Below are 22286 nucleotides of genomic sequence, written 5' to 3' on the forward strand. Positions count from 1 at the left end.
ATATTAGTACTTTTCTATATTTTCCCTATCATTAAACTCGATAAACACGTATTTTAAAGCTTTCTCGCTATTTTATAATTGAAATAATTTTAATCATATACGTATGATGTAAACATAAATTTTTTAATTTGTTGTATAGTAGTAAGTTTTGTATGTATGTACATGCTGCTGTTATATGTATAATATAAAATATTGTAATATGTACAAATATTTCTATATTAATTTAGTTCAAATGGAAATTATATTATCAATTTATTATCTCACATTGTGTACGCATATTAAAATTCTGATAATAAGAAATTTCATCTTCGAATCTCTTAATTTACTAAATATTTTAATGAACATATACATATAGATACAAATGCTTTACAATATGTAGTTTATACACTACAGACTACATATGTATTTCTAAATATACGTATCTTCGGTATATCAATATATTTAAAAAAATTTTTATTAATATAATCTGTTTATCAGTTCGCAATTTTTTGATCACAATTTACACGCTTAATGTACATTATCTTACAATCGTTCAATAATACATACACAGTATGTAAGAGATGTGAACTGTTGCATTTTTAACGTAATGAATCGAATGTTACATGAAAGCACAGGCGAGAATAAAGAATAATACTGCAACAGGGAAAATTACGTACACTTCCATACGTGGATGGCAAATTGACAGAAGTAAATCAACGTTATCTCTTTCGTATTCGAGATCCCCTTTTGTCGGTATTTCAACGATTACCCTATCGGAGGATAATAGATTTATTGAGAATGAACATTCCGTTTGATTGATACAAGACCGAGTTACATTTTCGTAGCGAAAAATGGGCTTATAGATATCGAACAATGCGTATATGTCGTTTGATACGATATCATTATCGCTATAAAAAATATAATAATAATAACCATTTTCTACAACATTGTGCACAGCTTGCATGTGTTTGCCGTTGAGCAAGTAATTGACATCGGTGCATTCTTTGGAAGGTGGGAATTCTTGGGCTATTAAAATTGAACCACCGTAACAGTTAAACAGTCCATTTTCAAAGCTGGATGTCGAAGAATCAGCATTTACGTCTGTTCCATTTTTGCCAGCATTTCCACCATGTTTAACACCTTGATCGAGCAAAAATGTTGGCTTAACAACTTCTTGGTTCCTTTTGACTCTTCTATTTGATATTTCTTCTTGTGCTTTCACTTTCATATTTTCATCTGAACTTAATTTTTCTTGCAATCTTTTTAAAATTATATTATATTCATTATCTGTAAACTGTTTCGTATAAGACTCGATTCCAACATTTCTTTGCACTCTTTTATTTTCCTGGGATACGATATCTCTTTTTTTATCTTTCATTTGCTCTTTGTGGTGTCGTCTTTTAGCATGCCTTAATCTCCTGATGCTATGTACTCTTTTTGTTTCTACAGGTCTCCTGTATTGCTTAATATTTTCATCCCAAATCATTCTCTTTGGTTCTTCTTCCCGATTTTCCTTAACAGACATAAGATTGCCTCTTGCGTGTGAATAAATATCTGTATGTTGGTCATCAGTATCGTTTAACGCAATATTCCACGAGACTTTATCTTCTATGCCGCTTAATGTATCGTTCTGATCGTTACGTGTAATATTATTGTTTCCATTCACTTCTTTTGTATCCGACTTAAATGTTACTTTAACTTGCGTTTTTGCATCTGGTAAAAATATACTTTCCACAGCTTGCGTATTATGATGTTCTAACATACCGCATGTTCGTAAATTGCGTTCTCCTTTAACAACGAGTATAGAAGCACCTTGGAATCTATATAGATATATTATAGATAACGATTACATATTACAGTAGCCAATACATAATGTTTAACATTAATTTAACTAATATATAATGTTATTACACCTTGAACAAACAGATAAAGCTACGCTTGCACCTTCCAGAAGATAGAATCCCCAGTATTCTAGTGTATCATCTGGCAAAATCATACTCTTTTTAAGACGTATGTGTTTTCTGTATGAAGTTATTTCAGGCTTCTGCGTCATTTGAAATGCATTGAATGTTCTATTCATTTGTAAAGTATGTTCCTATATAAATAAAAATGTATCGTATTATTAATGTAACGCAATTAAGTCTTTTAAATCGAATCAAATTAATCAACAAGTGGATAAAAACAGAATGTACAGCTATAAAAAATAATCTTACCGAGCAAAATATTGTAGAAATTCCATCTGAAATCTCCAAGATATCAGAATCCGTTACAGCATATACTACATTGGCATAGAAATTATGACGTAAGTATAATGGAGTTACAAGAAATATAATTGGTAAAATAGTTGTTAACGTGCAGAAAACAAGTATTCTCTTGATCCCATGCATTTTTCAGAAGCCTACAAATTATGATAATCCAACGTTAATTTTTCATTTTGTATTAGTAATTACGTTTTGAAATAATCAACGTACATTGTATTATGTGAAAAATAATATAGATTATATCTTGCAAATTTACAAGTAAAGTATTCCTGTAGAAAGAAAATTTATAGATAAGTATAAATTAATGACATGTTACGATGAATTATAGATATTAGTGAAATAAATGTCGTTAACATAATATGTATTTACATATGCGAAGGAAACTTGATTATAAGTGCAGATTAAATAGTATAACAATTATATGAATAAATATAATTTCGAATTTTGTATATATTCAAGTTGGTAAGTTGGTAAAAAGAAATTAAAATAAATTTTTGATTAAACATCGCGCCCGTTAGACGCTTCAAACATTTCTCTAACAAATGTAATTAGCGTTAGTAATTACAAGTTAATTGCCTTTTAAATCTTAATGCCTCGTATAATTACACAGAAAAGAAGAGAGGTTAGAGTATTTACAATGATAAAAAATCGAAAACTTAAGTTCCATTATGTGAATGACTAGATAAAAGCCATCACATGACCCTGATTCGTCTGTTATTTTGACGTGTGACATTCTTTCGGTACTCGTCTACGCGTACTTTTTTCATTTACATGATCAACGTGAAATTATTCTTTATATTTCAAACAGTAGAGAATATTGTCGGACGCACACAAACTATTTAAACAATAATATAATATTAGGTAAAATGAGAGAAGTTGCGAAATTGAAAGAACATTTTATTTTAGTTTTGTATAAAATAATTAACATATTTACATATTTAACAAGTACCAATCGATAACCAGAACACATTAGTTCTTGGCAATTTCAAAACACGAATGTTATATTCTTGTTATTTTAATAATATTACACATGAACCTAGACATTTTAAAATGATGCCTTTTATGTATAAATTAGTAAATAATTAATTGCATCTAACAAACTCATGATGTAGTAAAAAGTAGTCACAATCAATTATGAATAAAAAATCACCCTCTGATGAAGAAAATTAATAAAATATATCACAACTTCACAAGTCTCAAAATAAATTGTAACATTGTAACATATGGAATAAAATCTTCATTATATGTATATGACAAAGATCACTTCAAATACTCATAAGTACAGAAACAATGTATACACTTACTATGAATCCATTTACTCTTCTGGGTATAACTCGAAAAATTTAATTTTCTGGGCATAAATTGATATAAACTCTTTCCTATTTTGATATGTAAAACACTCAAAATATTCCCCAACCTTTCAAATATATTTTATGTATATGCAGCCTGAGTTGATTAAACTGAGGACATTTATATTAGCATCAGATTTATATCGGTATACTTTTAGTATCACATATTTAAAATTAAGTGTTTAAATATGAAAATACATCATTCAAATTTGGATATAGATAAAGTATTCGCGACGTTTTCAAAAACTGCAATTTTCGAATTTTCACACAGATCCATCTGTAAATATAAATATAGCATAGATCAATTTTTTTTTATTCATTTTAACCATTTATCATTATCAATGATTGCACTATAATACCACGAAACAATCATATTTGCATATTATTTTAGCTCATGCCATGTCTTAGCAAAGTAAGAAGAATCAAAATATGACAGTTGATTAAAAAAAGAAAAGGAGTGGAAACTAAAAAATGTGTTAAATTCATTCTCAGGAAATGTGATTTTTAAATCAAACGTTTCTTGCAAATTAAATTATCTGCATCCAAATTATGTTTTAAAGAATAAATCTATCTACACAACTAAGCACTACATATCATTTATTAACCTTCGAGTAGATTAATCTTAGCAGTTGCTTGATAATATCCGTTACTGCTAATTGTATGACGTTGCGATAGGTGAATTTGTTTCAATGTGGTTTCACCAAAAACTGTATTTTCGTGAGCCTAAAAATGTTTAATTTATTAATTATGCTGCTCTCATATTCTGTAATGGAAATAATTAAGAATTTACTTTTATTATTTCTGTTGCATCAAATGTCGTTCTATTTTTATAATTCCTTTCCTCTTCGTCTAATTGAAACTTTGTATTCATAAGAGTAAGATGTAATTTAACATTATTCCTTTTTTTTTGTAATAATCCTAAACAGCATATTATCCTATTATTAGTACATTTAATACATTCATATTTTGCAGAGTTATATACAATAACCTTAATAATATATTTATATTCTGTTATTAAAAATATACATACTATCTTACCTACGCTGGCGTAATAATCTACAATTTCATTTGAAATTTTCTGCAAAGTTCCATCTTTATCAAGTATTTTTGCATACAAAACGTTTGATTCGCAAGGATCATCATTCATTATTTCAGTTCCTTGTATGTGTATAGGAATCTGTCCATGTTTTTCGATTATAGGCCTGAAATTTATGACAAACGAATAATTTCTACATATGCAAAAAAGAGTGGAGAAAGTATGTGGAATTTTGTAATATTTTTCTTACTTGACGATATAATCTTTACAATAATTTAAAGCTTCTATAGCTTGATTTCTTTCCGTATCATCGACTAATGTTAATACTCCGATAGTAATGTGCAATTTGCTTGGCGTTTGAAAAATTCTTTCATCTACACCTCTGGACATTTTACCCGAATTTGTTAACACCTCATTTTTAAACATGTTAAATTTCATTATTATATGACCTTCATTTAAAGGTATGGATAAAAAGTGAGTACACTCCAGCTTCTTCCTACTCGCCTCGATTAGTAGATTTATTCTACGGCGTGCTTTCAGTATTCCCTTGCGGTGAAAACCAATTATCACTATGAATATATAATTGTATCGATCAAGCATTAGATTTTACTTTAGACTGCATTTGGAACAAACACTCGGACCGTTCCTTCGGCATACAAACATGTACCTTACGCAAAACTACTACTTTATAAAATATAAAATACAATTACCAATATCTCCATCCTGACCCAACTTTGGAATCTGTATGGTTGTTTTAGTTTCAGTTTCTAGTCTTTTGCGTACCGCATGTTTAGAGCCAATAATGAATGGGAAAAACGATCTAAAATATTGTAAGAATCATTGAATATCCTTGTACAGGTTTTAACTTGTTGTACGGCATATATCTAAGGAAACAACTTTTACTTCGCTACGTGAAACGAATGTTTAAATCTTGCCGATCCGTATGGTTCGATCTCAATGTCTGTATCAGAATATTCATCCTCGGAATCTTTGTAGTCCGAAGGGCAATTATCCTCGACATAAGGTGAAATATTACTACCATCCGACCAACCGGTACTTTCTAATATTCTATAACATCGGCCATCTACCCACATCAACGCAGGATTTAGAACGTTCATCATCGTTAAGGAAACTACTTTATTACAATGTAGCCATAAAGACTTATCTTCCTTATTTACAATAACACTTTAATGATAAATATAAGAAACAAACATTTTCACCACGGCATTGTACCTCATATTGTACGTGATGAATTCTCATAAACAGACATCTTTAAAATCTATAAAGAAAAATAAGTTTGCGCATCATTATTTGATTTCATTAACTATCGAATTTTAAATAGTCACATTCAACTGTAAATACGTATATAAAATGCATTCATTGTAGATAAATAAATAAGATCATAAAGGTTAAATTTTGTTTAGTTTTCTTTATACATACATAGAATTGAATAGAAAAACCAGAATATCCGTCAAAAATGACGCGTGCGTTCGCAGAAATTCACAAAGATCGTTTTTAAATACAGTCTTTGATTTCCTTTTACGAGTAGTCTGAAATATACGAATTTAGCAGAAATAGAAGATACGTAACCTTCTGTGTGTGCGCGCTTTATTTTCTAATGCGATCAACCTGCTCTAGCGCCAGTAAACTACTGAATACTACTAGCGCCATCTCTGTAAAAAGTACTGAAACTAATGCACGATTAGTTTCGGCACTTCTCTAAGAGATGGCGCTAGTAGTATTCAGTAGTTTACTTCGCTGTCGATAACTCTGTGCGACCAGTTTGAGCACTTTTCGCAGAGATGGCGTTACTGGTCTTGCAGAGTGTACTTTGCTGTCGGTAACAATGTTCGATCAGTTTGAGCACTTTTTGCAGAGATGGCGCTACGAGTTAAAAAATAATGAACCCCAAGTCAGCAAGAAACTATTGAGAACACTAAAATTAATGAAAATGAAAGAAAGAAATATAGCGTTTATTTTGTACTGAAACCGTGTAATAATAAAAATATCTGAAATATCTAAAATTTTGATTTATTGTAGTAACCTTTCCACAAGAGCAATTCTAAAGGATGTCTGCGTTTCAATTCATTAGATCCAGCGACTGTTTTAGAATTTCCTTTTATTAAAATTTGATATTATTGTCGGTTATCAATTACCCGAAACTATTTTAAATATATAATAAATAAGGTTGTAAATGCAAAATTTATTGTTTTTAATTTCACCTGTCTTTTTATACACATTAAGGAGATAGTTGCAACTTAGTTTCATGAAACAGTTAAAAAAAAAAACTCTTTTACAATGTGTTATTATATGTACAATATGTAAGATTTTTAATATTGACATCTAATAATAAAGTCACGGTTAATTCAATTAACGGTAAAGTAAAGTGAACGTCACATTTTTAGACTGCCATAAAAGAATAGATCGGTACATAATATACTTATGTAAAATGTATATTATAGCAAGACTTAAAAATGCATTTTTTTTAAAAGATACAACATACATGTTATTCTGTACTAAATGGAAATATAAAATTTATACATTGAATGTATGAAGTTAGAAATTTGCTAATTTTCCTGGTGACCTTAATTACTAGAATGTTTATGAAGCATGTACAAATTGATCTATATTACAATAATAATAATTACAGATATATCTACATACAGGCATTACTTAGATATATTTCTAGTAGATATATATTACAATATTCGAATTAAAAGATTCATATAATAAATAACAATTTCATGTCATAAGTTATAATAATCAATCTTCGTCTGTACTTTTCTGATAAACCGCCCCGAATTTACTCATATACTTACGTACAAAATCTTTAGCTTTATGTTTAACATTCTCATTACATTGTAACTCATCAACGCTTTTACAATGCTTTAATTCTTTCGCAAGTACAAAATGTGTAAGCTGGAACAAAATATTTTTATGCTCAGTTCATCGCTAAATTTGATTTTTAAGGGAATTACGTCCGATATAATGTACAACGTAACAACGTCCACAAGATTAGACTGATAGACTGAAAAGAATGTTTTGCATACGTACCTTTCTGGCGAGATGTTTAAAATCTTCTGTATTAGTTATTCTACCTTGTTTACAGTCATTTTTCCTATACGGATTCAAAAAGTGTACCATCACGTTCGCCATATTTATCCTAAAAGTGTCTTTAATCTTTCGTTCCGACATTGTCGATAAATCGGACGAAGGTAACTGTAATTTATTCAAGCTATGACGTGAATGCGATTTAGATTTATTACTACGTCTGTGCCTTCGAATTTTCTCGACGTGCTCTTTGAATTTTGCTCTTTCTTTTTGACGGCGTAACTTCTCTTTTATCCCCTTGTGCGTTTTATGGTCCATGCGGTCCTCTTCTCGACGTGGCTATAAAATTTACAAATACGACATGTAAGCCTTGTGAAGTGGACATTTTAGAAGTTACATATACTAATACATTTCCTGACATAGTACTAACAAAGTTTCTAATAAAACAAGTAAAATTCTACGAGTAAGTTTTATAAATCGCAATAACGTACGCTAATAATTCTCTCTTGAACTAGACCTTCTCTTCTTTTTTTGCCTTCTGGAAAAAGGCCTAGAATTCCAGTTACGCCGTGAACGGTATTTTTCTTTGAAGTATTATGTTTAGCACTATTCACCGGCTTTTCTATTAGACTGTTGTTTAAGTTTACTTCTTCGTTTTTCGTATCTTCGTTATTTTCTTCGTCGATTTCTTCCTCCTCTTCGTTCGACGAACTAGACTCTTCGCTGGATTCCGAAGTCGATGACGAATCTGGTTGAACTCCGATGTGATGTGGCGGAGGAGGTAGCCATTGCGATATTCGTTCCTTTATGTGGTAGTAATACGTTCTGCCTCTAGCGTCAACGGCACTTTTCCATTTTGGTGGCAAATCTATAGGTGGTACTTCGGGCTGCGGTTGTCTGTACGCTCCAGAGAATTGCTGGTCCGATTGTTTCTCGATGTGCTCGTAAAGCGGTTCCGTTTGAATTGTTCCAGTGGTAACTAAATTGTTCGAAATCGGCAATTGACCATCGGGGTATTGTTGATGACAGTGGGACAATAGAGAATAAGCTGTTGTAGTTTGATTGAATACAGGCGTTTGGCTTAACGTGTATACTACTGGAGGTACACCTGCGGGTATATTACTTGACATGCCAGGTGATATCTCGGATGATATCGACGATGCTAGAACATGTGAGCTTTGCTGTACCATATTGGCTTGAGTATGGCCAGTTACTGTTTGTGGCCCGCCTACGTATACCGGTGTGCATTGTTGACTCATTTCTCCATCTACAATAAAACGTTATGTTAATAAATGTAATGTTATAAAAATATCTACAAAACGCACGCATATGTGAATTAGAACCTTGCGTAGGATATTGTTGCCATTGCCCAACTGATGGGTTGTAGAAAACTGGGTATCCCGTTTGCGGATCTACCATAGCTGTGGTATGGGGATCTATGCCTAGTGCTAGGCACCTAGTTTCGTGATCTTGCCATGATTCTTGCTGTTGACGGCGTTGTCGTTCCTCCTCCTCTTTAGCTACCTTTAAAGCGAATAATTGTCTTCGCTCATATTTCGTCATTCGTGGAATTGGAACTAAACTACTTCTTTCCTCTATTCTTTTATCTTTTGTTCGAGTGTGCTCGGATTCTGGAGACTCTCGTCCTCGTCTTCTATCTCCGCGTTTTTCTGTTTCGCTTCTTCCGTATCTGTCAGACCTGTGTCTACAAAAATATACACACGAGATTCGTATTTTAATATTATTAACTATAAAATTATACATCACCAAATAAAGTTATACCTGTCATACGATGTACCCCTCTTCTCGTCTTTTTCTAATTCTTCTCTATATCCTCGATCTAAAAGAATCAAAGAATGTGTGATCTTATTATTCGATTATACTATATTTTCATTGTTCATATTACATTTTCTAGCCTTTAAAGTCATTACCTGCTTCTCTTTCGTGTTCTTTCATTTGTTCAATTCTTTCTTTCTTCGGTATACGAAAAACCTCTTTCAAATTTGACCACTCGGCTAACAGACTCGAAGCTAAATCAAGGATAATATTTTGATCCGCATTGTCAGACCTTATCTCAGTAACTTCAATACTATTTTCCTGTTTATCCATGTCGGCTAACTGATAGGAGTTTCTTTTTTCACTACTTTCGTAATTCATTTGCAATTCGTCGCTATTCGATTTTGGTTTCGCTTGATCATCTTCCGGAGAGTCTCCGCTCAGAGAAAAATATAATCGCTTCGACCATCTCTCGACCACATTATAAATTTTACTGTCCATCAACATTGTTTTATTAGGGATTGGAAGTGTGTTTAGAGTTTTTAAAACTTCCAATCGAAACTGTTGCGCTTCATCGGAATCATTTGTAGAAATGTCCATAACGTAACTCCAGATCAAGCGTAAACCATGATAATCCAAAAACAATCTTCGACATGGTTGTTCTCCGCTTTGAATGAGACGCAAGAGACGCGTTCTGTGTTCTAATTCTCTGCTGCGTACCATTAATCTGCTTAATGTTAATGTGTGAGCTCTATTTTTCAAACCACCTGAACATAGTTTGTCGATTTCCTCTTCCAACTAGCATAAAATGAGAAATAAGTTGAATGTAGGATAAAAATAATAAACAAGAAGTTCTGGAATTACTTACATCTTCATCTTCCATGTAGTCGGCTTGTTTCTTTTCACCTTTCTTCTTTCTCATATCTTTATCTCGTTTCTCTTTCTTCTCGATTTTCTCCTTTTCCTCCTCTGGTGTTTCACCAATCCAACCACGACAATTTGGAGCCTCGCAAAAACATTTCTGTGCCTCTTTACTAATTTTATAATAAAATTTAATATAAGCAACATAATTCTCCCATACTGTGATTTTCAGTAAAAAAAATTCCGCTGGTATGCATTGAAAACTCACTGATGTATAGAACTATTATCATACATACCCATAACGTTGAAAGTGATAGTCGAATGTAATTTCTTCGCCAGCAGCTATAAATTTTTTGTTAAAAAATCCTATTCTCAATTCACCATTCACTGTCCACTGTACAAATCCCAATTATGATGATAAAAGCTTATTTTACATTTAGTATTTATTTGTATTACACAAGGCATGCATAGTTTGTACTTACTTTTTGCGTTTCAGAATTTGGATCACAACTGTGATTTATAAATCGAGAAACGTTTCCTTTCATAGTGGCATCGATAATTTGGTCAGACTTTAATGCCATAAAATAATAATGCCTATTTTTATCTTTTGAGTATTCTTTAGCTCTACGTCGAAAATCTTTTGGATCAACTACTTCACCTACATATTCCATTATAAATTCTCCTCTGGTATTTAGAAACAAATTCCATTAAAAAATAAATAATAAATTAGTTAGTTATATAATATTAAACTTATCTTAATCGTGCTTAAAAATACTTACGCTAATAAATCGACTATAGCACGTAAGCCAAATCCCTTTTTTTCCGTTCTAAATACTTCACATTTTGCATATTCACAATTTTGAAATCTTTTATTTGTGCAACGGTCACCAACTACACATCGAGGTCCACTAAACGAAAATATAATTATATGATTCATTAATATAATAACTTAGACCAATTTAGATAGTTACGCTCGATATGTACCATTCTATCATAAGAAGTCTATTCAAACAATCTTCACCACAACCCAGTTCTCCTCTATCGATTTCTTCGTCTGTTAAAAAGCAATCACATACCATTCGCTTTGTTTCTTTATTTGTATACCTAAAACAATTATTACTGTTATACTTCATATTTTTACACGCACAATTTTCGTTTACACACCTCTCCGTTAAATATAGATTTTCACGCAAATACTCGAATTGGCTTAGTCTTTCTTCCATTTCTCTGTCTTTTATCTCAGGAACCATAGGTAATGATATTCTCGCGCCAACGGTTTTCGGAATTTGTACGATATTGTTATTATTAGTCAACGTCAACGTCTCTTTTGTATGTTCCGTGTCTGCGTTGGATTGAATATTTATGGTCGGCGCTAATCCAGATGTAGAATCTGAAGAATTAACATCTACCGCAATTCCAGTTGTCGATTTTAACGCGGATGATCCAGATTCAGAAATATTGACAGTTACGGTCCCAAATATGGATCCGATTGTTGATACGCATAAAGGCCCTATACTCGATCCGCCCATCTCAAGCTCGCTCGTTCTTCGCCAACGAGATTTAACTTTAACAGGCTTAGAGGAATCCGAATCGTAGCCAGTAGTATTACAAGTAGATGACAACGACGTAAAGGACTCAAACGTATTTGTTGTTTTACTGACGTTATTTTCTTTGTCTGTTTGCTGTTCAGGTGGATTATCTACTTTTACTTCTTGAGCAATTGAAACAACGTTATTAACTACCTTTTCTCGTTCTAACTGAACACTTGACTTCGAAATATCTATATTAGGCTTTGTAACTAGACCACGTCCACGAGATCTGCAACATAATATTTACATAATATTAATTATGCATAATATTATACATACATATTACAAAGTACATACCTCTGTTTCATTAAACCAATCGATCTAATTCTACTGCTTCTTCTAACGGCGGAACTATTCGATCCACTCTCTGAACCCGTTGTATCGGTACTACCGCTTCTACTTCTAAACTCAACCTTTTTATCAATATCGTTGGAATTATTGTTACACTTCGTATCGAATTCAGTTAATTTACAATTACTGAGAGATAACAAGGTATCATTACTATTATCGCTGCTACTGGATAGTTTTGTATCTTCCGTGTCGATTTTGTTGTCCACCTCACTATCGCAGTACGATTCCTCATTAACATGCTGCACGTTTATATTTCTCTGTTGATTCCCATTCTTTTTATCTGGCAAAATTTTTGATTTGAGTAAATGCTGATTCATACATTGCACTTTATCATTACAAGAATCAGACTTATTTAATTCTACTATATTTTTCTCCACATTATCAACCAATGAGATGGAATTGTTTGATTGATGCAATTGCTCCATTTTATCCAATATCGAGGAACTGCTTTCATCGTCTACACTTATTGGTATTACTTTCTCTGTGTTACCAGCAATTTGTAACGGAGACATTACACTTTCCATATTAGACAAATCGTTAACCAGCTTCTGAATTTCTTTCGAAGGTTCGCTAATCTGCATATCTGCCAATTTGTTGTCTATCTTGCAGAACACATCATCTTTAGATGAAGTTTCTTGAAATCTTTTTCTATACACGTTCTTGTTTGTATACAAGCTTTTGTGACTATCAACATTATCCTGGTCATGAATATATGATTGCTCTAAATTGGATGATTTATCATTTCTATCTTTAGAAGTCATTGGCACGTCTATACATAAGGCTGACATGGAGTTCTCCATTTTAGTTTTATGTAAATCACACACGTCTCTTTGCGTATCGCAACAACAATCTTTATTAGACAGGTTTCTAGAATCAGACTCCGCCAACATGGATTCCATACTCTCGTTATGTATCACAGTATATTCTACAAAATTTTTTGTTTCTAAAGTTGGGCTGTCCACGAGTAACACTTCTTTAACTAGTACGTTTCTTTCTTCCTTCAAACTATAATTATCTTCTTTAACATTTTCCTTAACTTCCATCTCTTCACATATTATGGTCTCCTCTATTACATCTTCCGGCCATATCTCTATTTCAGCTGAGTCAGACTCAGTTACAATTTCCTTATTTGGATTACCAACAACTACTTGCTGAACGTCTTCAGGACTCAGCTTATCAGACTGATCGATCATAACATCTATTCCATCCTGACTGTCACTTTCACTAGCATCCTTTTTATATTGTGACGTTGTTGAATATGAACACTCTTCATTATTTACGAGTACATTACTATTAGAAACGCTCTTATGCTTGTTATGCTTCCTTAAAAAATTTTGATTCTTTCTTGGAAGCGATTGGTTTTGGTATTCCGTTGTACTTCTACTATCCTCAGAGTCATTCGTGTAAGATATTTGCAATATATCCCCATTAATTTTCTTCTCTTCCAATTGTTTTTTGGCTATTTGTCTGCTAGACTTTCGAACAGGTACATATTTAAGCGATGATTTTACTGATGACTTCATTTCGCTTTTACGCCTACGTGCCATTTTGATTCCATGTATTTCTCTAATCTGAAATGTGTACGAGAAAGAGAATTTGAAAAAAACTATGTCAGAATGCATACTATAATTCTGAAAAAATTAATCTACATTTCATTACAATACAAGAGATATTAAAACATGTAATTACACTAACTACATTATATTAATGTACCCGATAAACATCTATGTGTTTTACAGATAGATTAAAAATAACTGAAACCGATAGTAAATGTATCACCAATTGTTTTTTTACCACAGTCTTTTATTTTAGGAAAATGCAATTCTATCTTATGATATTGGTGACGAATAAATAAATACACAAACGTGAGTGGTACGTGTAAGTTTCATTTATGTAATAATTTATAGGTCATGAGAAATTAATAAGGTTATATATATATTTCTCCCCTTTCCAATAATAGCTTTATTTACTTCAAATAAAACTGAAAAAAAAAGTAAATGCATACTATACAATGGGAGTTTAAAAACTTTCAGCCATTAAACTTGCAATAAAGATATACCCTGTGCATATACGGCTCCAAAATGGATCACTCACAGGTTTTGTGAAAATCAAAATGTTGACTTACAACCAATGCTAATTTGCTAATTTCCTACTGCTGTGGCTTTCTTTAGAATGATACATTAAACTTCCATTATTGTCTGTGGAGTATCATAGAGTTAAGGCTATCACAAAAATAGTTATTATTAAAAGGTAACAAAAACTGTTTCCCCTTCAAGATATCTGTCTAACCGTCTAATATCTGAATAAAATCGTACGAACCAACAAGTGTACTTACCATATGCCCCTGAAACTACGTTTTGTAATTTAATCGCGATCATTGTTTAAGATATTTCATGATCATTTTTTAACAACAGACATTCTTCTGATCGTTAAATCGGCTGCGATGATCTAAACGTAACGGATTCATTAGAAATCATCCTAACGCCAGTTGAGCAAATTCGTAGGGATAGTAATCGCAAACGTTATATTAAAAAGTTTTAGAAGTTCTATAATATACAATTATGCACAACACACATTGATAGAAGCTTTCAGGAGATATAGATATCCTTCCTTCTCTCTGATTGTTTCACTTCGCATTCATCACCTTCAACATAAATCGAACATTACAGTTTTCTGGTGGCATATATTTTTGGAGCCGATTTACGGTTTGTTTAGGCAAACATTAATCACCTGAATGAATTCATCACTAAGAAGGGCAAAGGATGTGTGATGCCTCAATGATAAAGTGTATATCTCGAGCGTGTATGTATGCAGTCGCCACTGAATATTGCTTGTTTGGAACAATACCGACTATGTACAAGATACAAGGCTGGCGCTTTAGTGACTTCACTAAACGAGTTCTTATTTAAAAAACGATATTCCCTAGGTGGACAGATATGTTTCTTGAATTCCGCTGCCTTTTGTAACTCTCCAAGTAAAGCGCCAGATGTATAGGAGCTCGTTCGACAAAACCTGGACTCTGTCTAGTGGTATCATTTGTTATTGGTTGGTTGCTTCAGTACTGGCACACAATCACCAAAATTCAAGTGACTGCCTGCATATTGTACATAAAGAATGGATATACTTAACGTAAGCACAGTACAATAGAAAACTGTTCGACGTACCTTGATTACCTTTAAGTTCTCGATAATACTCCTGGTAACCACCTAGATGCGCGAGTGCAGAGAAACCGCAGGCTGTACTCGCGTTAAACTTTAATCGTGTTAGGCACTGGGGCAGGGTATAAAAACGAGCGTTACCTCGAATTTCTCATCTGTATACTTACGTGTATACACCTTTGTGACTACGATGGCGTTAGTAGCGACTCCTAGAATTGTCAGCCAATAGTATACAAAAAAGGATGTCCCGCGTTTGCTACGGGCAGCTTCTCGTAGAATGCGATGCAACGCGTTGCATCGCACAGTAACGACATTTCGTGCACCGCGTCGCACGATTCACGTGTGTGTACGTGAACAATTTTCATGTGTCGAGCAAACCAGCGAGCAGGGACGACTGTTTTGGTTCTGCACACGTGCGATCAACCTTAACGTTTTCAAAGGGAACAGAATAGTTTATGAATTTGTTACGACTTTACTGTTACGCATCTGTGCGGATGCGAGTGCGACTTTATTCGAATTCGATCATTTTTTCCGTACAATATTGCACTGTAAGTTATCAACGGACTTTTGTGGGTTTACGTTCAAATTCTATGCGCCACAAATGCATGCATGTATAGCCGTGGAACCGTCGACAACATTGTGTTGATTGGCCAGTGCGAGAATGGCCGTTTCTAGTATTTTAAATTTGAGTTAAGAGTTACTTTATTCTGCTAGATACATCTAAATACGAACGATTACTAACTGATTAAACTATGTCAATTAATGTTACCGTTAATGGGAATCATTTGAATATTCGTCGCGGAAGGATGGTGCTGTCCGATTTAGATCAGATTAAGAAAAATGAGCGTGATCGACGACGAAGGTTACGCTTGGAACAGGTACGTATGTTATGGATTATTTAAAGGGAATTAGGTATTGATAAGACCAAGAACGAGTGTACAATAATGATAAGGGTAACGAGAAGAAATAATTGTCTACACAATATATACATAAATAGTAATAAACGTTGTTCATATGAAATATATTTGTAGTGTATTATAGTAATTGTTTTGTTACACCGAAAGTAGATAAAGTATTAACATGGTCGATGACAAGATTCGTAATAAAACAATCAGAAGAGTCATTTAAGGAATTTGCACAGGTGCGACAACAATCTAAAGAAATATCAGATAGACTTTTGGAGCGTACGAAGAACATAGCTAGGGAAGAGCTTAAGAAACTCGAGGATAACACTGAGTTCAGTTTGAGACAAATATATAATGGAAAAATTATGGAAGTGCAACAAAAGTATCAAGAGGACATGGCTGATATTGGTCAAGCACATATATGCGCTTCGTTAGAACCCGATCATGATATGCTGATTGAAGAGCAAGAGAGGAGGAATAAACTGGCAGCATTGAAAAGGGGACAGGAAGCTGCCAAACAGATTAAAGATATTCAGCAGGTAAAACACTTAATTTTTACATATTTTTACGTACAATGAAACCTACTGTACAAAAATAAAATTTATTAAAAATTAAGTAAAATCTATATAGAAAGAGACTCAGCAACAGCAGCATCAAGAACGGTTACGTCAAGTAAGAGAAGTAGAGAATCTCAGATCTACAATGATAGCAAATCTTCCTAAACAGACAGTACCAGAAGAGGATACTGTATGCATTACTATTCAAAATGAAGTAGACAATGAAAATAAGCAACAGAAGTTTGCTAAGAAAAGAACGAAGAAACTCTCTTCTAAAAGATCAGCTGGGAAGGTTACAAAGACTTACACAAAGGTATGACCATGTTATATTGAGCTTTTTAAGAATTTTTTGAATTTTCAAGTAGTAAATTTGTACATATGAAATATATTTCGTAATTTTTCCACAGGTTGTAGGAAGTGATTCTAAAACACGTTTACATGCGCCAAATGGAAAATCTAAACAAAAAACATCAGAAATTAATCTAGAACCAGAAAGTTCAGACCTGCAACAACAATCTGTTTCTAACTCAATTACAGAATCACTAGGTAAACAGATTGAACAGGGAACTGAACCCAATGATGATGATAATGGTCCTAGAAAGCAAGTTCCAACAAAAGTAGATAAATCACAAAGGTATATCCTAATAATTAACTTAATTAAAAAAAAAAAAAAAATTTCTGACTAACGTTTCGAGTATTGTAGGTATAATCCAGAAGATTATGTACAAACAACTTCAGACTCTAATAATAATGATAGTTCTAGTTCGTTTAGTGATGATTCGTCATATTTTTCCGACAGTGGTGAACAGTATATTAATAGAGAAGTTAAGCCAACAAAATATGTTAAATGTCCAGCTTTTGATAAAGTGCAATTATATGATCACAGTAAGCGTCAAAAAAATGAATATGTTCAACCAGTTGGTGCAGTTGAGAAGATAAGTACGTGGAATGAGGTTTGTAACTGTTAAAAACATGAAAAAATATTGTTAAAGTAAAGTGATTGTACTGAATGAATAAATAATACTTTTCAATATTAAATTTATATTTATAGCCAAGTGCTATAGACTTGGCCCAAGAAATTGAACGGACACAATCTGCTGAATTGCATTTAACGGAAAGTCGTAAGTACAACGCACAAAAGCGTGGAGAAGATGCAGCTTTAAGAGAAAAAGTACGTAGGGATTATCAGACGCTTATGAAGAATCTAGATCATCTTGCGAGTGAAGAACGAAAATTAAAAGCTAGTCAAGTTGAACGTTATCCGGTAAATTGCTTATTTTATATTAGTTCGTATCATGTGAAAAATGTCAATTTATAAATTTGGCTTTCTTTTTATTTAGAAAGGTGTTTACCTACAAGAGGAACGAAGGAAACTTTTGAGGGACCAACATAAACAAAAGTTGAATCATGCATTAGAGACATTATTAAATGATGAATCTTCGGAACAATATGTACGATGTCCTGGAGAAAGACAAATTACTCTTACGCCATTAGAAAATAATAAAGATACGGACGCCCACGTCACTTGGGAACAATCCCATTGCTTCAGTCAACGCCCAGAGACTAGTAGAATTTCACAAAACCAAACTAAAGTCATAGAGAGTGAGACCTCGCGCGAAGAACAGATATTAGATATGTTAAAAAAGGTTGAAAGACAGAAACGGTTATTGTTACAAGAATTCGGAGCGGACTTACCAAACAATATTTTTAACGCCTCTATAAAGTCTCTATTCGAAAGAGATAAATCAGTTCAGACTCAAACTGAGACTGAGCTTCAGGATGCAGATGTTCAAAAGCCGTTGTCACCAGAAATTAAAGTGATAAGTACGTCTTTCGAAGAAAAGAATAAAAAAGATAAAACAGAGAAGGTGTTAGCAGATTCAGTTGTGAAGAAAGTAGAAATTGCGGTGCAAACTACGACTGAAGATAAAGATAGTATAACTCAAGATAAAAGCACGCAGGTAGAGCCGATGCAAGAAAAGACAAATGAATTTACTTCGGTTAGCAATGAAGTTCACAAAGCTTCGAAACATTATCCTCTAGAACCGGAAATTGTCGTTATTCAACCTGATGTGGATAGTAGTGAGTCGACGAGCTCTGAAATTGTAAATGTGGTTACTGAATTCGATAAGCAAGCCGCTAAAGTAGTAACACCCAAGAAGAAAAAATCTAAAGAGAAACCGTTGAGGCAGACTCCGTCAAAGTCGTACCATAAATCTCGTATGAGCAAAACTACGTCCTCCGCTAAAAGATTTCCGAAATCGTTAACTAAATCGCAATATACTAGTACAAAAAAGTGTACGAGTTCGGACGACGTGCCTGATAAAAAGATCAAAATGTATATCGATAAGAACGGGTTCAATATTACGATGAAGCCACCTCAGGTTGCAGAAGTTTTGGTAGACGTGAGTACTCAAAGCGCTCAGGTATATTCGACAGGTACTCAAAAGCAGACTACGAGTAAGCAGCAATGGATTCAATCGAAGTCGAAGAGGATTAAAATAAAGGATATCTCGGATACATCGACGTCTTTTGCCAGTCCACCGCCAATAAAGCCTAAAGACATACTTGAAGCATTGCATAATAATATTTCTATACTTGAAATGTTAGATTCTTCGGCAAGCGAGAGTATGAGATACCTGAAAAGGGATGTTAGTCCAGTATCGACACCGGAAACCCCGTCGCCGCGTACTATGATGATGCCCTCGAATATACCTCGTCCAGAGAGAATCAGAAAGTTTTTACGATATTCATCAACGGATTCTCAAACGAATGATTATAACACACTATCGTCCACTAAGAATGACTATTCAACGTCAACGGATTCGTCCGAGTATCAACCTCAACCGGATGAACGTTTATCGACGGAAAGCGAATATATCCAGAAAGAAAGTCCTATTTCTTTGGAGTTTTGTTTATGTCATAATCCAGAATGCAGACAAGTGCATGCTAAGTTCGAGCAAATTCGTAATTACGCATTGAAAAATTGTCCTCAGATATTACAGAAATATGAGGATCTCCAAAATACTTGTGCAGAGAGAATAATTTCATTGACGAATCTTATAGAAAAAGTTCGAGACGAACAAAAAGGTACGTGATTTTTATTAGTACTTTATCATAATAATTTTGGAGTTAGCAAGAAACATTCTATTAATTGTAAATGATTTTAGGTGTGGAATTTTCCATGGTCGATCCAGGCGATGAGACTAGTTTGATGCAATTACCTCCACCGCGAATAATGGCTAACGATCTGCAAAGTATTCGTAAACTCGTAGAAAATATAGAAGCAATCCACAATCAACTTGCGAAGACACTAATCGATTCTCAAAAGATAATTGAAGGCAAAACAGTCTTTATGAAGGAAGATGATGAAATCAAAGAAACAGAGAAGATAATATCGATAGATGATGGTGTGGCAAAAATGACACTTGACCCTATTGATGAGAAAATGCAAGCGGAGAAAATCAAAGCCAAACCAAAGATCATAAGCGACGAAATAGTGAATATTCAAATTAATAAATATAAAACCCGCAAATCACCTCAGATGGTAACATCAACACCACAACGTGACGCTTGGCTTTCACAGAAACATATCGAGGAAAAGATGATAGAACAGTTATCTAAAGAAATTTTGGAGCAAAGTAAGGGTCTTAATAATAACAATTTAATTACATCAAACGAAATATATTCGACTGTGAATCATTCGATTCAAACTTCAACGGATAATGACGATTTTAAGACTGATACTTCTACAACACAAAGAAATTATACATCCGTAAGAAGACACTTTAATAAAGAGGTAATCTATTAATTCGAATATTTGTTATAGATTTTAAGAATCTAATGATAACAGTACTGATGCAGAGTTATATAATGTATCAATTTTAATTAAATTATGTGCGTTGATTATTTTAATCTTTTTTTTTTCTAGTTGAAAAGAACTAAAGATTTTATCCCATTGCTTGACGATATTCCAAAAGTATCAAAAACGATGGATAATTCGACCCATACCAATGGAAGAAGTAAACCGCCAGTGAGTTTACTTAGTGGGCCATATAGGTGAAATTTTGTTTTATTTTTTATGCTTTTCTGATTAAACACAATCCTAAATTCTCATTAATGCAGTATAAAATACAAAATTGAATTTCAGGGTGGAAACTGAATCGCCGGGCCATGAATTGTCAACGATAATAGAATTTGATACTCCCGATACCGTGAATAAAAGTCAAAATAACATAAGAAGCCCGTTACAAGCGAAAAGGCTTGCAGAAGCTCAAATAACAAAATCTACCGCTATAGTTAAACCATCCGAACATATTATCGCCTCCCTTAATTTGTCTGATTTGCGTCCGGAGAAATTATGTAATTCTTCGATTAAAAAATCACCTTCGATGGCACCTGTACAAAAATTAAAAGAAACCACAATATTTCCTAATTTACAGAATATGTCTAAAAATGTAGGAAGTCGAGATACGACAATTTGGAATAAAGATGTGAAAAAAGAAAGCATTATAGAAGAAAGAGAGATGAGCAATCAAAAATTGCAATGTGAAATGGTTCATCAGGGATTATCGCGAATAGAGGAAGTACAACCTTTCGGTTCTACAAGCTCAGACCCAAATAAAGAAAGTAAAGATAACAAGGACAAGATAACATCCACAAGCTCAAACAGTTTCTCCGAATTATCCGGAGTCTCGCAGATAGCAAGTACCCCATCTTCTACTATGTTAAAATACGCGTCGTCCCCGGAGGAAATGGAGATTGCCCTTAAAAAGCTTGGTTTAGGATGGGCGATAACGACATTAAAAAAGACACGTGAAGCAAGTGCTCTGAGCTCGTCGTCTAATTCTGACGTAACACCAATGAATACCGCCAAGAGGATATCGCCTGTTAAAAAGCAATTTGACAGCAATTACGGCTTGCTGGATTTCAGCGACGTTTCTTCGATATCTATCAAAGAAGCCAGTAAAAGTACTGAACAAGCGGTTCTTTTGAAAGGCCGGACTTCCACGCCAAAATTGCAAAATTCAAATTCAAACAGCGTAGAAATAAGTACGAGTAACACAAATAATTCTGATAATTTTCGAGAACCTGACAATGCTTTAATAATTCCTAATATATCTCTTACTAAGACGAAATCTAATGTTAAAAAATTAGAAGATCTATGATCTGTTGATTATATATTTTTTACCTAGTAAATCATTTACTAAGAATATTTAAGAATATACAATAAATTAATGAAAAACTATTTTAAATAACAATTTATACACTACCTTTAAACATTATTGTTGTTAATATTGTTGTAATTTTATTCTTGAAACTGCAAATTTAAGAAATAAGAATTTTATGGACAATCCTATATATCAAATTTGAATTTTTAAAAATAAAATAATAATACTAGTCATTTTTAAGA

At 33.2% G+C, this 22286-nt stretch overlaps 3 protein-coding genes across 8 annotated transcripts; 1 reads left to right on the forward strand and 2 right to left on the reverse strand.

Moving 5' to 3' along the window:
- Positions 1 to 598: 598 nt before the first annotated feature.
- LOC143426806 (uncharacterized) lies at positions 599 to 5796 on the reverse strand. Its single transcript, XM_076900458.1, has 9 exons — positions 5529 to 5796; positions 5336 to 5445; positions 4876 to 5194; positions 4628 to 4791; positions 4380 to 4507; positions 4195 to 4312; positions 2193 to 2257; positions 1893 to 2074; positions 599 to 1799 (listed from the first exon to the last, which is right to left on the reverse strand). Exons 1-9 carry the CDS (start codon positions 5744 to 5746, stop codon positions 599 to 601), a joined length of 2505 nt encoding a protein of 834 aa, XP_076756573.1. The 5' UTR covers positions 5747 to 5796.
- A 1486-nt stretch (positions 5797 to 7282) lies between these two features.
- On the reverse strand, positions 7283 to 15433 carry Set2 (SET domain containing 2). Of its 2 annotated transcripts, XM_076901566.1 has the most exons (15): positions 14984 to 15433; positions 14589 to 14897; positions 12200 to 13824; positions 11478 to 12131; positions 11298 to 11417; positions 11093 to 11221; positions 10796 to 10997; positions 10610 to 10707; positions 10321 to 10486; positions 9608 to 10250; positions 9459 to 9516; positions 9020 to 9381; positions 8168 to 8943; positions 7680 to 8015; positions 7283 to 7544 (listed from the first exon to the last, which is right to left on the reverse strand). In XM_076901566.1, the coding sequence occupies exons 2-15, from the start codon at positions 14589 to 14591 to the stop codon at positions 7389 to 7391; spliced, it is 5328 nt and encodes a 1775-aa protein (XP_076757681.1). In that variant the 5' UTR covers positions 14592 to 14897; positions 14984 to 15433; the 3' UTR covers positions 7283 to 7388. The 2 variants fall into 2 exon arrangements, with proteins under 2 accessions (XP_076757681.1, XP_076757680.1); XM_076901565.1 differs by lacking the exons at positions 14589 to 14897; positions 14984 to 15433 and adding an exon at positions 14224 to 14459.
- Positions 15319 to 22103, forward strand: LOC143427425 (uncharacterized). Of its 5 annotated transcripts, XM_076901567.1 has the most exons (11): positions 15319 to 15382; positions 16126 to 16289; positions 16553 to 16855; positions 16947 to 17186; positions 17281 to 17507; positions 17577 to 17826; positions 17925 to 18137; positions 18214 to 19963; positions 20044 to 20672; positions 20805 to 20932; positions 21024 to 22103. In XM_076901567.1, the coding sequence occupies exons 2-11, from the start codon at positions 16164 to 16166 to the stop codon at positions 22039 to 22041; spliced, it is 4884 nt and encodes a 1627-aa protein (XP_076757682.1). In that variant the 5' UTR covers positions 15319 to 15382; positions 16126 to 16163; the 3' UTR covers positions 22042 to 22103. The 5 variants fall into 5 exon arrangements, with proteins under 5 accessions (XP_076757682.1, XP_076757685.1, XP_076757683.1 ...); XM_076901570.1 differs by lacking the exon at positions 15319 to 15382 and having other exon boundaries at positions 16073 to 16289; positions 17673 to 17826; XM_076901568.1 differs by lacking the exon at positions 15319 to 15382 and having other exon boundaries at positions 16151 to 16289; positions 16479 to 16855.
- The last annotated feature ends 183 nt before the right edge of the window (positions 22104 to 22286 follow it).

The sequence above is a fragment of the Xylocopa sonorina genome, chromosome 9 (genome assembly GCF_050948175.1).
Source record: "Xylocopa sonorina isolate GNS202 chromosome 9, iyXylSono1_principal, whole genome shotgun sequence".
In the NCBI taxonomy this organism is placed as follows: domain Eukaryota; kingdom Metazoa; phylum Arthropoda; class Insecta; order Hymenoptera; family Apidae; genus Xylocopa; species Xylocopa sonorina.

Bases quoted from the DNA above. Each gene is read 5' to 3' on its own strand.
- LOC143427425 (XM_076901567.1), top strand. From the start codon at position 16,164: ATGTCAATTAATGTTACCGTTAATGGGAATCATTTGAATATTCGTCGC. The intron at 17,508-17,576 runs GTATATCCTAAT...CGAGTATTGTAG, and splicing joins AAAGTAGATAAATCACAAAG to GTATAATCCAGAAGATTATG. The intron at 19,964-20,043 runs GTACGTGATTTT...AAATGATTTTAG, and splicing joins AGTTCGAGACGAACAAAAAG to GTGTGGAATTTTCCATGGTC.
- LOC143426806 (XM_076900458.1), bottom strand. From the start codon at position 5,746: ATGATGAACGTTCTAAATCCTGCGTTGATGTGGGTAGATGGCCGATGT. The intron at 5,446-5,528 runs GTAAAAGTTGTT...ACAATATTTTAG, and splicing joins CATTCGTTTCACGTAGCGAA to ATCGTTTTTCCCATTCATTA. The intron at 4,313-4,379 runs GTAAATTCTTAA...AAACATTTTTAG, and splicing joins ATGCAACAGAAATAATAAAA to GCTCACGAAAATACAGTTTT.
- Set2 (XM_076901565.1), bottom strand. From the start codon at position 14,256: ATGCATTTACTTTTTTTTTCAGTTTTATTTGAA. The intron at 13,825-14,223 runs GTAAATAAAGCT...TACACATTTCAG, and splicing joins TTTTTTCAGTTTTATTTGAA to ATTAGAGAAATACATGGAAT. The intron at 9,382-9,458 runs GTATAACTTTAT...ATATTTTTGTAG, and splicing joins AGGGGTACATCGTATGACAG to ACACAGGTCTGACAGATACG.